Source organism: Nanorana parkeri, unplaced genomic scaffold (assembly GCF_000935625.1).
Source record: "Nanorana parkeri isolate BGI_ZX_2015 unplaced genomic scaffold, ASM93562v1 scaffold175, whole genome shotgun sequence".
Taxonomy (NCBI): domain Eukaryota; kingdom Metazoa; phylum Chordata; class Amphibia; order Anura; family Dicroglossidae; genus Nanorana; species Nanorana parkeri.
In genome coordinates, this window is record NW_017306443.1 from 1,438,683 (window position 1) to 1,454,280 (window position 15,598).

General features: G+C 42.1%; 1 protein-coding gene across 1 annotated transcript in view; it reads right to left on the minus strand.

Moving 5' to 3' along the window:
• Positions 1–15,598, minus strand: part of MAP7D2 (MAP7 domain containing 2) — a 71,032-nt gene that overhangs the window by 30,604 nt on the left and 24,830 nt on the right. The window contains exons 3-4 of the mRNA XM_018554853.1: positions 6,394–6,505; positions 5,666–5,764 (exon numbers count right to left, since the gene is read on the minus strand). Coding sequence (XP_018410355.1) covers positions 5,666–5,764; positions 6,394–6,505 — 211 coding nt within the window. The remainder of the gene's footprint in view (positions 1–5,665; positions 5,765–6,393; positions 6,506–15,598) is intronic.

Consider the following 15,598-nt stretch of genomic DNA (forward strand, 5'->3'; position numbering starts at 1 on the left):
CTTTAATGGCATCCCAGTCTTAGTCCGTAGGGTTCAATACTAAGTTGGCCCACCCTCTGCCGCTAGAACAGCTTCAACTCTTCTGGGAAGGCGTCCACAAGGTCCTAAGAGTGTGTCTATGGGAATGTTTAACCATTCTTCCAGAAGCGCATTTGTGAGGTCAGGTACTGATGTTGGACGAGAAGGCCTGGCTCACAGTCTCCACTCTAATTGATCCCAAAGGTGTTCTATCAGGTTGAGGTCAGGACTCTGTGCAGGCCAGTCAAGTTCCTCCACCCCAAACTCACTCTTCCATGTCTTTATGGACCCTGCTTTGTGCACTGGTGTGCAGTCATGTTGGAACAGGAAGGGGCCATCCCCAAAGTGTTCCCACAAAGTTGGGAGCATGAAATGGTCCAAAATGTCTTGGTATGCTGATGCCTTAAGAGTTCCCTTCACTAGAACTAAGGGGCCAAGCCCAACCCCTGAAAAACAACCCCGCACCATAATCCCTCCTCCACTAAACTTTGCACAATACAGTCAGGCAAGTACCGTTCTCCTGGCAATCGCCAAACCCAGACACGTCCATCGGATTGCCAGACAGAGAATCATGATTTGTCACTCCAGAGAACACTGTCTCCACTTCTCTAGAGTCCAGTGGCGGCGTGCTTTACACCACTGCATCCGACGCTTTGCATTGCAATTGGTGATGTAAGGCTTGGATGCAGCTGCTCGGCCATGGAAACACATTCCATGAAGCTCTGTATACACTGTTGTTGTGTCAATCTGAAGACCACACGAAGTTTGGAGGTCTGTAGCTAATGACGCTGCAGACAGTTGGTGACTTCTGCATGCGCTGACCCCGTGTCATTTTACAAGGCCTACCACTTTGTGGCTGAGTTGCTGTTGTTTCCAGTTACTTCCACTTAGTTATAACACCACTAACAGTTGACCGTGGAATATTTAGTAGCAAGGAAATTTCACGGATGGACTTACTGCACAGGTGGCAACCTATCACGGTACCACGCTTGAATTGACTGAACTCCTGAGAGCGACCCATTCTTTCACAAATGTTTGTAGAAGCAGTCTGCATGCCTACGTGCTTGATTTTATACACCTGCGGCCATGGAGGCGATTGGAACACCTGAATCCAATAATTTGGAGAGGTGTCCCAATACTTTTGGCAATATAGTATGTATGTATGCATGCATGCACGTACTTACGTACATGTATATATATATTTTTTAATTTACCTTCCACAGCACTACAAGATTACTCCAGGAACAGAGGCACAAGCATACAAAATGCCACTGCGTGACCTTATAGACTGAGTGCTCATGGATATTAGATAAACTGACCCGATGGCTGCCCCCAGTACTCAGGCAATCTGATGATGGATGCCTGCTGCATAGGTCTGAGTGTTAGGGAACTTTGTTTGCTAAGCAATGCAAAGCAGTAAGCAACATGGCAAATTATAGGCCAACTGATGAGCAGAAAAATTGGCATCTACACATATACAGTAAATAAGTGACAATATATGTATATTTATATATTATACATATACTATATATTTATAATATATAAGCATAAATATAGTCACAGTGATCCTCTTCTGTATCTAGGCCTTAACACCAAGGCGAGTTATTTCTATAGTTATGCCTTTACACTAATGTTTGTTAAAAACTCCAGACAAATAAAAAAATAAAATTACCCTTACAGTGGGGCTGCATCCACACTGCAAGGGTTAAGTGCTTGTTTGGTCTAGGGGGCTGGAATAAAGGAGGTGTACTTGCCTAATCTTGGCTCCCTCTGGGCTGCTATACAGGTCCCCACAGCCCTTGGCATCAGCGGTCTAAGCTATGCTGATGTCATCATGTCTTAGGGCCCAAACAAAAAAAAATTGGTGTCCAGAAGCAGTCATCCCTTATCCCTCACAAGGGAAACATACTGAGCATTGGTGCAGGATGCAGCCCCATGTCTTAGGGCCCATTCACACCAGATCATCTCCAGACCAGACTGTTTACAGACCCAAAATGCATCCTAAATGTATCCCTATGCTATTTCTGCCCTTTGTTCACACCAGGGCAGTCCGTTCCAGGCCCGACCAGACCAGAAAAATACTGCATGTCTCATTTTGTCAGGTCTGGACAATACGGTGAGCTTGAGTACCTGTCTTACACACACACACACACACACAAAAAAAAACACCTCACTGAACATGTTATCAATGGAATTACATGGATCTACAGTAAATCTAAAAGGCCCTGTATGGTACTTGCTGTTGTGCTAGCAGAGGTGAATTTTGACACTGCCACTACATGGCAAAGCTGCTGATTCATCACTCTCTTGAATAAGTACATGTAGAATCTCTCAATTCAGGATTCCAAGCTATCTCAATTCATGAATTGTAGGATTATCTGCAGTATAGGGAAGTCTGTATTCACGTATTCAAGGTAACCCAAAAATTTGCAATTTGCTGATTTACATGGTTTTCAAACCAACTTAAAAAGTGACGCTAAGCTCAGGAGTTAAATCTTAAAAATTCATTCAAGTACCCTAACTATTAACAAAATGTAGCTTATTTGTGTATCACTCGGCTGTAGATCCTCAAATCATCTCGGAATTGACTACAATCTCAATACAAATTAGAAAACGAAATGCGAGATTATAGTCCATCACTGGAGTGAGCTTGGTGCGGTGGTTACTTTGGAAGCATGTTATTGTGTGACCATGAGCTTGTCATTTGCAGAGTTTGTTTACTTGAGATTTATTCTAGGGGGGGGAATATGGACGGCATTATGACATCAGTGGGTGGCGATAGCTCTGATTTTTCATGTTTTTTGTTAAATGCACTGGGTATAAAGATCTACAGTACTTTTGATTATTGACACTTTGCCTGACGAAGGGGTCTTGGGAGGCTCCAAAACGTTGCATTTACATGTCATGCTAAAGGAATGCAAATAAAGATAATATTTCGAAGCAGAATGGTGTGCGGACAAACACTTTACAAACACAAACAGGGACCATGGGGAACAAAAGAAGCCAACTTCCAGAAGGAAGGACGGTGTGAGCATCAATTTAGAGATGATTTGAGGATCTACAGCCGAGTGATACACAAATATGATACATTTTTGTTAATAGTTAAGGTACTTGAATGCATTTTAAGATTTTACTCCTCAATTTAGGGTCACTTTAATCATCGCTAGTCAAAACCATTTGCTTCTATTTCTTCAAGGTTCATCACAACTGAACAGTCTTTGCAGTGATGCTACCTTGCAGCACTAAGTTCCAGAGTTCAGTTCATAGAAATCGCTGTATGACAGGTGGACAAATTAATATTGAATTAAGGAGCCAGCAGGGTTTTTTACAAGCCAGCTCTATTGACAACTATCTATTGACTACGAGAAAAAACCTCAAAAAGGGGCATTGGCTGCTTGGCTCCTGGGATTTGTCTGGCCATGCTGTATGACAACCTAAAAGTATTAGCCCTCGGTCACACCTGAACGTTTTGTAGCGCGTTCTACGCTCAACGAACGCTCTACAAAACGCTCAAAAATATAAATCCCATTGTATTCAATGGTCTCGTTCCCACCTTGGCGTATTTCCGCCCGTCCCTAACGCGCTACAAAATGGCCCACGCCTGAAAAGGTACATGTACTACTTTGGGCCGTTTTGTTGCGCGTTTCCATTGGGATACAGCCAAGTAGCCTTCGGAAACGCGCGTTTTGTCGCACAGCTTTTTTTACCGCGAATCGCTGTAAAACGCGCGACAGACGCGCATATGCAATACGCCTTAGTGTGAACGAGACCTAAGGCCTATACTGACGTGTGAGACCACAAATTGAGTTTGTCCAAGACAAGCTAGCAGTCTTTTCATGGAACAACCAGTACCATGGTGGCAATACCACAGTGTCATTAAGGCTACTCTGAAAACGTATGGGGGCTCCAAAAGTACAAATACAATGTTGTCATCAGGCTGCAGCCATGATGATGTCATCACTGTACCAGAGACCATAATAGCAAAAATATCCTCTTAGGCTCTGTTAGTTTTTTAGATAATGCTGCAACAAATACTGGCTGTAACACTTGATAAAATATATGGGACAATTCGAATGCCAAATTGATTAAAATAAAAAAAAAATAAAAAAGAAGGAAGAAGAAACCTATTATTTTTTTAGGTGACCCAGATTAAGGGCTTCAGTTGTAAAACTTTCACCCGGCCTATATCTAGGCAGATGGTGTTCACGTGGCACTGGCTACCCTAGATATTGCTGACGAGTATAGGAATTTCTGATAAAATGAAGCCCTACATCTTCCATATTGTTCAACTAAATGATTTGCTTGTATTATTAAGTAAACTATATACAATATAAAAGGAATGGAGGTATTCTGTGCAGTCTAAGTAAAAATCACTCATAGTGATGCATTATTTGCTATAAATCTTCAAATAGACTATTATATGGAACAGAAAAAGCTCTAACAGTCAGGAGAGCATATCTGTACACAGACTACTAGATTCTATGCCACTAACATAATATGGTGTGTTTTACATTATTCAACAGATAAGGTCATGGGGGGATGGAGGAAGGGATTATGACTAGGCAGGAAATCCTGACAGGGAGAATTAATTAAACCTACAGCAGAGAAATCAGATGTATGCACTCTGATACACAAATGCATACTGTATACATTGCTGCTGAGTATTTGTGTTACGGCAATCTACGATTCTCTCACTAAAGAATAAAACAGGCAGGGCCCCATAGAGCCCTATAATTAACTTCCGGGGTCCATAGGGAAGAACCTCTTCCTGAGGACCCTGAACAAAAGAAATCAGAATTGATATCGTCAGGGGTGGACAAATGAATATGGAATTCAGTAGCCATTCTGTCCAATCCAGCAAGATTGTTTTTTTTTTAGGAGTCAGCTCTATTGACAACTACAGAAAATCTCAAAAGTTAGGCACCAGCTGCAATTTTCAAGGGGCATTGGCTACTAGGTGCGGGAATTTGTCCAGCCCTGGTATAATAAGGAATTAGATCACCAAAAATTGATTTTAAAAAATTGTTTAAATCGAAAAGTGATTAAACATTGCTGCACACAAAAGTTGGGAGTAGAATGATGGCCTTATACTCTATATTTTATAGTAAAGAAAAAAAAATTAAAAACTATTGGACTAATACTACCTAACATTCAGCCAACCTATTGCCATGATGAGAGTTCTTGCCAGAAACATGAATTTATATACGCTGATGGCACCTGTTGCAGGGGTAGGCTCATGTGATGGTGTGTTTGAGCACGCCATCACAAAGGATGTTCGTAATTCCTAAGGTGTTTAGTTGCTAAGTAGAATCACATTCAATTTCGGGTACATAACATAATACACTATCGATACTACGGCCAGAAAATGTGCAAACACCATTGTCACTAGGCATGTTTTCAAATCAATTTTCATCATAAAGCATATGTTGATGATGGCCAGCATGATATGGGATGCATCACAGGACAGCAATGTCATGCATGATGTTCTGGATCCATTGAAAATCACTAATGTACAATGTGGCACACAGTACACTTTATGTGAACACTAGACTATACACCGTTTAGGGTAGACGGCTGGGCTGATGATGAAGTTGATGTGATTGAACACTTAAAGACACACAGTGATTGTGTGGTTCTCATAAAATACCATTGGAGGACTCATCAGCGGCAGCAGAGGTCACAGGCTCTGGGTCAGGGGTGTTGCTAGTTAAACCTAGAACAGGGGGTGGGGGGATTTCTGAGTCACCTGCACGGCACAAAACCAGAAGGGGACACAATACAAGATTTTGCATTAAACAGAAATACATATATAAATAAAGGTTATACATGTAATAAAGATGATCGTTTATATGCAATATTCCACTTCTACATGCAAAAAACAAAACAAACGGATTTTAAAAATGGAGGCAGCAGCATACACACAATTTATATAATTACAGTATGTAAATATTAAATACAGATCAATAATATTAGCAAAGGCTTCACTTCAAAGCATCATGCATTCACGTTTCCATTACATCACCTCTATCTATTTTTGCAGCGTCACAAGGGTTTAACCCATCGACTGCAAGGCACTCCTTCTAATGGAGAATCAATGACTCTGCTGTAAAGATTTAACTCCTTAATTACTAGTCGTCTATTATTGCTAGCATACAATGAGTACTAGTCAGCACAGAGCAGCAGTCAAACATGTCTGTATGTTCTAATAGTCTACTTTTCAGTACACAGATAGAGGAACCTGCTCGATAACAATACTAACTAGTCCAATACAGCTAAGAGATGATCTAGTCTACCACCAACACAAACACTACTTCCATACCCTTTTACACATACAATGACATTTAAAGAACTGCAATGCAGCTTGGAAGCACTCACCATCTTTTCCAGATCCAGCTACCAGGGCACCACCCCAAGACCATCTCTTCTGCTTCTGTTCCAGCTGCTGGCTGCGTTCTTGGGAACGACGCATCATTGCCTCTAATCGCTCCTAGCAGAATACAGGAGAAAAAAAAATACAAGAAAGTTGCTTTGGTGGTCTCTGTATCTAGCTGTAGTTTCGAGCAAGGCTTGAAGGTGACAAGTGCTGCTGATAAATGACTTACAGTTTAAAATCTGAGGGAATGAGCTCATGCCCAGGAAAGGAAAAAAAAGGGGGTGGCTACTTTTGCTCATCGTCACTGGCTGTCACTAGAGGGGCTGTAGGTGGTAAATAATACAAGTTGCATCACTGGCTTTAGCATCTGGTCCCTATGGTATTACAGCCAATGATCTTCACAATCTGATAAAGGATGCTTTACAGCATTAACTCATTGCAGTCACACACAGTCTGCTGTATAGAATGGGATTTTCACGCTGAACTGCATTTATTCCTTTAAGCAGAATTGGACTTCTCTGCTGTGCTTAAGATACACTTACAGAGACTGGGCAGTGAAAGAGAAAGCAGCAGACTGATAAGCTCAACCCTGTGTCACTTTGCTCTCTATTCCTATCTGCCTATTTCTAGTGAACACAACTGATTGGCTCCCTGTGCTGCTTCTTTTTCTTTCAGTCTGAGCTTTGTTGTACAGGGACTGCAATAATGCACATTTTTTTTTCTTTTATTGTTGTTACATGTACATGTATTATTTTTGCTCAAAAGTTGGAGTTTATCTTTAAAGAGAATACAATGGAAGTGTTATTAGGTCTGTAACAACACATACTACAGAGTATAAAATCATCATAAATAGCAGATCGCTTAACTGTGACTATTGAACTAGAGGCTTTACAAGAACAGATATTGACAACGTGTAGAAGTGCTAACAGATTTAAACATCCCAACGACATTGTTGCTACATAAAATAAGACTTGGTGATGCCTGAACCATGTTTTTCAATCTCTTTGGGACACAAGAAAGAAAGAAATAGAAAAAAAAAAAATTGTCATCTGCTCGATTGAACGGAAATCAATTTAGATCTAGCATGGCCCATGGGAGGTGCACAATGGGTGAGTGATTCACTAAGTACACAGTAACACACAAAAGTCCTCAGCACACAGCCCTCCTAGACAGTAAACAGGACCTATATAAATTCTTATTATACAGAATGTATGTAACAGTCTGCTCAGAGCTTTACAAAATATAATGGATTTTAATTTAAAAAGAGGACTTTGTTGCATTCATTTGCATATAAATGTGGAATCTGCTTCCCCAATATACCTCCATCATGTAGCCCTACTATAAACTAGGAGTACACAGAAAGATGGACTTGTATATAAGCAATTTAGAGCATATATTGTCTGCTTCAGAATGTCATCTTTATTGCAAGCAGCATTTTTAAGTCATGCTGAATACCAATAAAGATGATATTCTGAAGCAGAATTGTGTGTATACTATGGCACCATTCACCTGTTGCTCCAGCATCCGTTGAATTCTGGGGTACAGTGTTACAGTGTGCAAAGGAGATATCACTATTTTATATAAGCATGTCTGCGCTCAATTTATTTGAATACATATGTATACACTGAGTGACCAGATTATTATGACCACCTGACGTTTGTAGGCAAACTAGCTATAATTTCACGCTGAAGTTGCTGGAGGGCCAGACCATTATAGATAGGGAAGCAGGTTGTTTACCACGATAGTAGAAGTGATTTTTTCCTGAAGATATGGGTAAACAATGCGATTTAACAGCCTTTGAACGTGGGATGATTGTTGGCGCGAGCCATGGAGCGAGTATCAGCAAAACAGCAGAATTCGTTAAATGTTCAAGAGCAGCTGTTGTTAAAGTGTTTAAAGACTGGACTGTCAGCCGAAAATCTGGGTCTGAACGTGCGAATTGTGGCCGTCAGCGACTAACTAATGTTAGGGCAGAATGGAGAGTGGCAAGACTGGTACAAGACAACAGAAGGGCAACAGTGCATCAAATTACTGCAGATCTTAAATCAGGGATCCTCTCAAATGATCTCTGTACGCACTGTTCGCTGTACACTGCATCGTATGGGATATGGAAGCCAAAGGCCTGTTCTAACACCTTTGCTTTCTGCAGTTAATAAGATAAAACGTCTCCAATTCGCACAGGGACCCAAGGATTGGACAGTTGGCGGAACAGCATGAAAACATGCACCCCACATGCATGAGTACAACCCTTCAAGCTGGTGGGGGCAGTGTCATGGTTTGAGGCATGTTTTCCTGGCATGATTTGGGCCCTTTAGTGCGTGTGGAACAACGTCTGAATAGCACAACATAACAAAGTATCGTTGCTGATCAAGTTCATCCTATCATGTTGGAGTATCCCGATGGAGATGGCTTCTTCCAACAAGACAATGCGCCATGCCACGGTGCTCGTATTGTGCAGGAGTGGTTTTAAGAACATGAGGGAGAATTTAACTTGCTTAGGTGGCCCCCACAATCACCAGATCTCAATCCAATTGAGCATTTGTGGGACGAAGTTGAAAGAGCCATCAGGCAGCTGCTTCCGCAACCATCAAATCTCACAGAACTGGACATAATAATCTGGCCACTCAGTGTATATGTCTTACTGTTGGTGCTCTCATAGATTAGAGTAAGAATACACAAAATAGTGCCTTGATGTGACCACGCAGTATACACAAACCATAAGTTACACGTTTTAGGTAGATTCTCTTAACTGGTTACCAATGTGCAGTGTAAGAATTCTGTATTGTCCAGTGAAAAATGAGACCTGAATTTCCAGCTTTGCACAGTTGCTACATCTGTTAGGCTACAATTTACATGACGAAGATGTGCACATTTTTACATACGCGCAAATTCCGCTATAACCACAAATGTGCGGAATCCGCCCCTAAAATCGTGCTCTGACTATTTTGTGGATAGTGCGGTTTCATACCGCACAGACACCGCAATAGACTAAACAATGCACATTGGAATGCATTGTTTTTTATGAAAAATGCATTTCCGCACGTACGAATACATGCGGAAAACCGCTCCTGTGTGAATGGAGCTTCCCCCACGCCAGTAAAGGAGCAAGTTCCTGCAGCAGGGGCAATAGATTAAGTGTATATTCAGAGACACGCAAGCCAGTGGGTTATTCGTCCCACCAGCATCCATTTATAAGCAATACGTTCATTTACAAGAAGGACATTCAGCATAGTGTATTTACTTTAACCCACTGCCCCAATTGTTGGAAGCTAAAATAATTGACATCTATGATACATCTTTGATGGAAAGGTTCCTTGATATCGTGAACTGCCCGTGCTGTTTGATATGCAAATGAAGACCATCAAAGGGTTCTTGGGGCTGGACACTGATCAAAGGAGATCTGCTGGACTGTCATGTCCTGGGGCAAGCCCGACCCCCTGCTGGTATTTACTGCCCTCACCTGTGTCAGCAAGGCATATATGCTGGGATGGGGGCAGGGGCATATGATGGAACCTTCTTCCTGTGTGACACTAACCTAGCTGACAAGCAAGACCTTTGGACAAGACAAGTCTTTCTGAACTCTGCAATCAAGAATGTGATTCGCTGAGACCTGCTGGAGAGGCGTGTGCGAAGAACAGAGAAAAACCCATGGCTTGTGTGAATGAGAGTGAGAGAATGGTGTAGCTAGCTGTAGGATCCTTACCCTCAATTCCTATCCCCAACTCCCCTTTCAAATTCCCTTAATTGTAATATGTATGTATATCCCTATTTGTAAATAAACCGGACACTTATTTAAGATTCGGTTGTTCATCAGTAATTTAAGGGCACCCCCAAATCAGAGCACATTCTACACCAATCTATGCCAGAGATTATTGTGAACCTTTCAAAATAGCATGGTCACCACCCCCACCCATGGTAGAGCTTAAGCCTGTGGGGAGTAAGGAGGGGTGGGTATTACAATTCCCCAATAGTAAAAAAAAACTGGGTATACTTTATTTGGTGCAAAGTACACCATGCTTAAAAAGAGAACCATGGGGTAAGTGTTCCATAGTTCTCTTAAGGGTCACGGGAGGACATAAACTAGCGTCCTCCCGTGACCCAAAGCTCAGTATATCGCGAGCTACAGCTCGCAGTATACTGAGACCGCCGCAGCCGGGACAAATGCTGACATTACTGTCAAGATCCACCGAGCTGCATGAGTGACAGCGGGCTCTGCCTATCTAGAGGCAGAGCCAGCTGTGCCCGCCCTCTCCTCCGTCCGTTCCTCTAGTCAGCACTGGAGGATCAGAGCGGGGAGGTGATCCCTGCGGGGAGCCGTGACTGACAGCCACTGCTCTCTGCAGGGAGATGATCGAGAAGTGAGCGAGCAAAGGTATGTGTTCGCTCACTTCCCGATCTACTGAGCCGACCTGTGACAGTTTCATTGTCACACGTCGGCTCGAACTATGAGGATGAGTGATTTTTCACTCACCTCATAGTTCTCCTCTAAGTAAACCTGTTGTGAGATTAATAAGAGGGCTGTCATTAGTGAACTCCTAAAAATTCTAGTTGCCTGGCAGCTATGCCAACAGACTAGTTTCCGCACTTATTTCATACTGAACAAGCCAAGGAAATGTTTTAATTATACTTGCACTATGTTGGGGACTCAAAGTACTGAAAAAAGAAACCCAGCATGAGAACCAGGCACCTAGAATTTTTTGAGCAATGGCTGTCTCCATGTTGTTCCTTCAAATAAGTCCCCCTTAAAGCCCACCCCAAGCAAGTAGATGAGAAAGTTGGATCCAGCTGTTTGGAAACATGACGACTGAGTGATTGGCTACCCTAAACATAACCTTTTATGCATGTTATTTTGATTTTTGTGTTGTGTTCACTGCAAAGAAAATCTTTCAAATCAACTTTTGTGGAAGGAACCGGTCCCAGAATTCTTGGCTGAACAGCGACTGCAGCCAATCATCTGAAGTCACTGTTTGGATATGCCAAGACCATCGTATCCACTGTTGTACAAGTACAATAGCCTGTTAAACGGGGATTCCCTCAACTGCTCGGTTTGGCAGGACTAGGGAAATCAAGCATTTTTACTCAGTCTGCGGGGCTAAATGAGAAAAACAATTACAGGGTTATTCACAAAAGGGTGAAGAGTTTGGAGGAGAAGTGAACAACCCTGTTAGTGTATGGCCAGCTTTAGCCCAGGGCTGCACAGGTGATTTTAGGGCCCATTGACACCGTTCTGGTGAATGGCCTGCTAACGCACCAAAAAATATAGCATTTTTTGGCAGTGTACTGTACTGCAATTCTATCTAATCTATCCAATTCTACAGAAAGCCAGAAGGATCAACTCGAAGTGACATCACCGATAGGAATTTTACATAAATAAATGGAAACAAAAATTCTAAATCAAATTGCAAAAAAAACGATATAAAAATTGACAGACAACCTTTAATAGTTTCCTTTAAGCTTTTATATTTGGCAACATTTTTTTTTCCAGGCCTACAATGGATTCCAGATCATCCTAAATAAATTCTATGAATGATACTTGGCAAAGAAGAGACTCAGGCCTTATTTACATCTGTTCGAGCATATTCCACACAGAAACATCTTTGATAAAACATTTAATAAAGTCAAATAAAAAAAGGGGAGTAGCTCATGTTGTGGTCAATATTAAAAGTATATGTCAAGGCCCATTAAAAAACAGACATCTGTGGGATACGTGTAGATGTCCCCATGTTTTAGCCCCTCAACCATGTTGCAAGTGCAGAAAGAAAAAGAAAAAAAAAAAAAAAGTGTGCGCCTACGTTGCTCTTTGACACGACAACACAACTCTGAATTCCTTACTGTGTGGTGTCAACTCTGCCTACGTCATTTCTGATGAAGAACACAGCACCTCCTCCTCATCTCCAGAACCCCTCCTTGTGCACAGGCAAAGGAAATTAATAGCTCCTAAGATTTCTAGCAAAATCAACAACAGGTCATTTTTTGCACTTATTGAACAGATAGAACAAAATTTTAATAGTTTATTTAGCAGGCCAAATGGGAGCAAATAAGAGAAGTGCATTGTTAGGGTTTACATATATTTTAAAGTACACCTGAGGGTGAAGGCAAATGTTTTTTAATAAGCTGAAATTTCCTCTAAAACCTATCAATAACATCTTGCTGACACAACACCTTAAAGTGTAAGGGTCCCCACACACCTTACGATCGTACGATAATCGCGGGAAATCCCGCGATCGTACGATGATCGTAAGGTGTGTGGAAGCCGTGCGACCTCTACTACTGTAAGGTCGCACGACTTTAAACTTACGGACATGTTTGAAAACCCGCCGAGCATCGTACGATGTTCGGCGGGTTTGTGGCATGTCCGTACGATAACAGCCGCCCGGGCCGGTGTGTGCAAGCGCACACTGCCCGTTCGGCATTGCGGTCATCGGAAGCCCGCCCCTCAGGGGGCGTGGCTTGCGATCATCGCAAGTACGATCTGCCTATGCAACCTAGGCAGATCGTACGTTTTTTTAAGTATCTTACAACCATCGCAAGACAAAAGTCTTGCGATGGTTGTAAGGTGTGTGCCCAGCCTAAGAATTCAGGGTGACGGGTGTCCTAGTCAAACACTGCACTTTCCATGTGAATACATGCACCTGCGTTTGAATGGAAAATGCAGTGTTTGACCTGCTTTTCCGGCAGTTCAAGCACACCCTAATATGATATGCTGCATCCAAAGAAACTCAGCACAGGGTAAAGCAGGTTGAACGCAACCTCGGAACTGCAATGTGTACTGCTCCATTAAAGTCCATGGCATTTTGCCGTCCTGCATTTGGGACGCCTTCCAAAAACACGACACACGCAGTAAAACAACATATGTTGGAATGAACCCTAACTCTACCTTTCCCAAACATTTAATAGGTTTAACACTGGCAGGTAAGAAGAACGAGACAAAAAAAATACCCCAAAATAGTATTTCTTACCCATCTGGCTCTATTATGAATGCACATGCAGGTAAACCTTTTTTTTAAATTTTTGGATAGAGTGGTAAGAGGTTAGAACTCTGTCAACTTTTTAATGCCGGCCTGTCCTTACTGGGGAGATTCACACTATTTGTCCATGTGACCAAGTGATTTAAAACCCAAAGTTTTACAACAGTCTCTGAAACAGGAGATAAGGGGAAATCTTTCAATGGAGACACCTGCTTTGGTGACAACTACCTAGTTACTTTTAAAGATATTTCCTCATCCTGTTGAGTCACTGGAACAGGAAATGAGGGGAAACTTCTCAAAAGAACAATGACAGGGGATTTAACTATTTCCCACGCTGTCCATAGTTACATAGTATTTGAGGTTGAAAAACAAAGACACGGGTCCATCAAGTCCAACCTATCTACATGTGTATGAGTGTGGATGAGTCCATGTGTCACCTTCTTAAGTGTACCTGTACCCCTGTATGTTGCGGTCTCTGAGGAAATCGTCCAAATGCTGTTTGAACGATTCAACACTCTTAGCTGAGATCACTGCTTGTGGCAAAGAGTTCCATACCCTGACCGCTCTTACTGTGAAGAAGCCCCTAGTGATTCATTTTTTTCTCCACTAGTTTTTGTTATGGAGGTTACCGTAAAGAGTTTATTGCTGATGTTGCCATTTACTTTGAACATCTTGTACAACAAAATCATATCCCCCCTTAATCGCCTCACTTCCAGCGTGAACATGTTTAAAAATTTTGTAACCTTGTCTCAAGCTCTGGTCCTCCATCCCCTTAATTAATTTGGTTGCCCTTCTCTGGGCTCTCTCCAGTTCAAGGGAATCCTTTCTGTAGATTGGTGACCAAAACTGGACCGCATATTCCAGATGAGGCCGAACCAGCTTATACATCCTTTAGGTAAACTTACATTATCCCTTTCTTCCAAAGAATGTTGCAGTTCTGCACTGTTATCTGTGAACAGCAGCATAAAGACAAGTATAACTTAACAATACAGACAAATCTGCACATAAGCTGCCAAACGATGCAGATACGTGCTGCACACCATACCGTGTAGTGACCAATAGTAATAAGAAAGGTGCTGGTAGCGACTGCTACAGATGGTGTCATGCACAACCTCAAGAATTCAAAGATAAGTCACCAGCAATCAATAGCTCAATATGCAAATAAGTTTAATTTTATTGCATAATCATGTCACACAGGTCAATAAGGCTTATTGACCTATGTGACGGGATTATGCAAGAAAACTAACCTTATCTGAGCTACTGAGTGATGGTGACTTATCTTCTTATTCCTGGTATGCCTACTGTCTGAAGGTAGAACTGTAGTATGCAAGTCCCTAGCCACTAGCTTTTGCCTTTCAGTGGCATGTTTCAGTTCTCTGCAATGTATCAAACATTTTCTGCTGTTTCGCATATATATAAAGAGCAATGCTATTTGCAAAGAGCAGTTATTATATAGCAACTCGTCGGTGATCATCTTTAATGTTGACCATAATATGATCATCCAATAAAACTAGGGATGCATCGATACTGGCATTTTCACTAGTATTCGTACTTGTGAAAATTCCCCCGATACTAAATGCTGATGACGGCACTTTACATTTTTAATCTGAAGCGGCTGCCTGAGGTCCTTCACTGGCTGGGGACCTCAGCAGCCTTCCTGTGAACCACGTGACGGCTGTTTACAGCGCTGGCCGCAGATTTTCTCCTTCCCGGGGAACCTCGCAGCACCCTACCAGCGAGACTCTCTGGACCCCCGAGACCTCGCACAGCCCTGGTGAGACCCCGCACAGCCCTCTGCTGGAGACATCAGGCCGGCACCCAGTAGCAGCACAGAGTATATAGCTTCATATTATTTTGCATTGCTGTATAATGTATTGCTGGCATTTGTATTCCTCTACAGCTTGGAGTTAGTGGCAGAACTACCAGGATCTCAGCATTTGCAGCTGCGACTGGGCCCCGGTGCTCCATCACTGTCTTAAAATCATTAGTCTGTATTGTTTTAGAAAAACTGTCACATGACACCATCAGTAATTGGTATTGGTGAATACTTGAGGAAAAGTATCGGCATTCGAACTCTGTCTTGGCAACAATAGTATCGGTGCATCCCTAAATAAAACGGTTTAGATAAAATGTGTGGGTTTTTTTCCAGAAATAGACATGTTTTGCACTATTATGGTTCATCAGGAGGTATGGGAAAAATTATTAGAAGTAGTACGAATTTTTATATATATATATATAT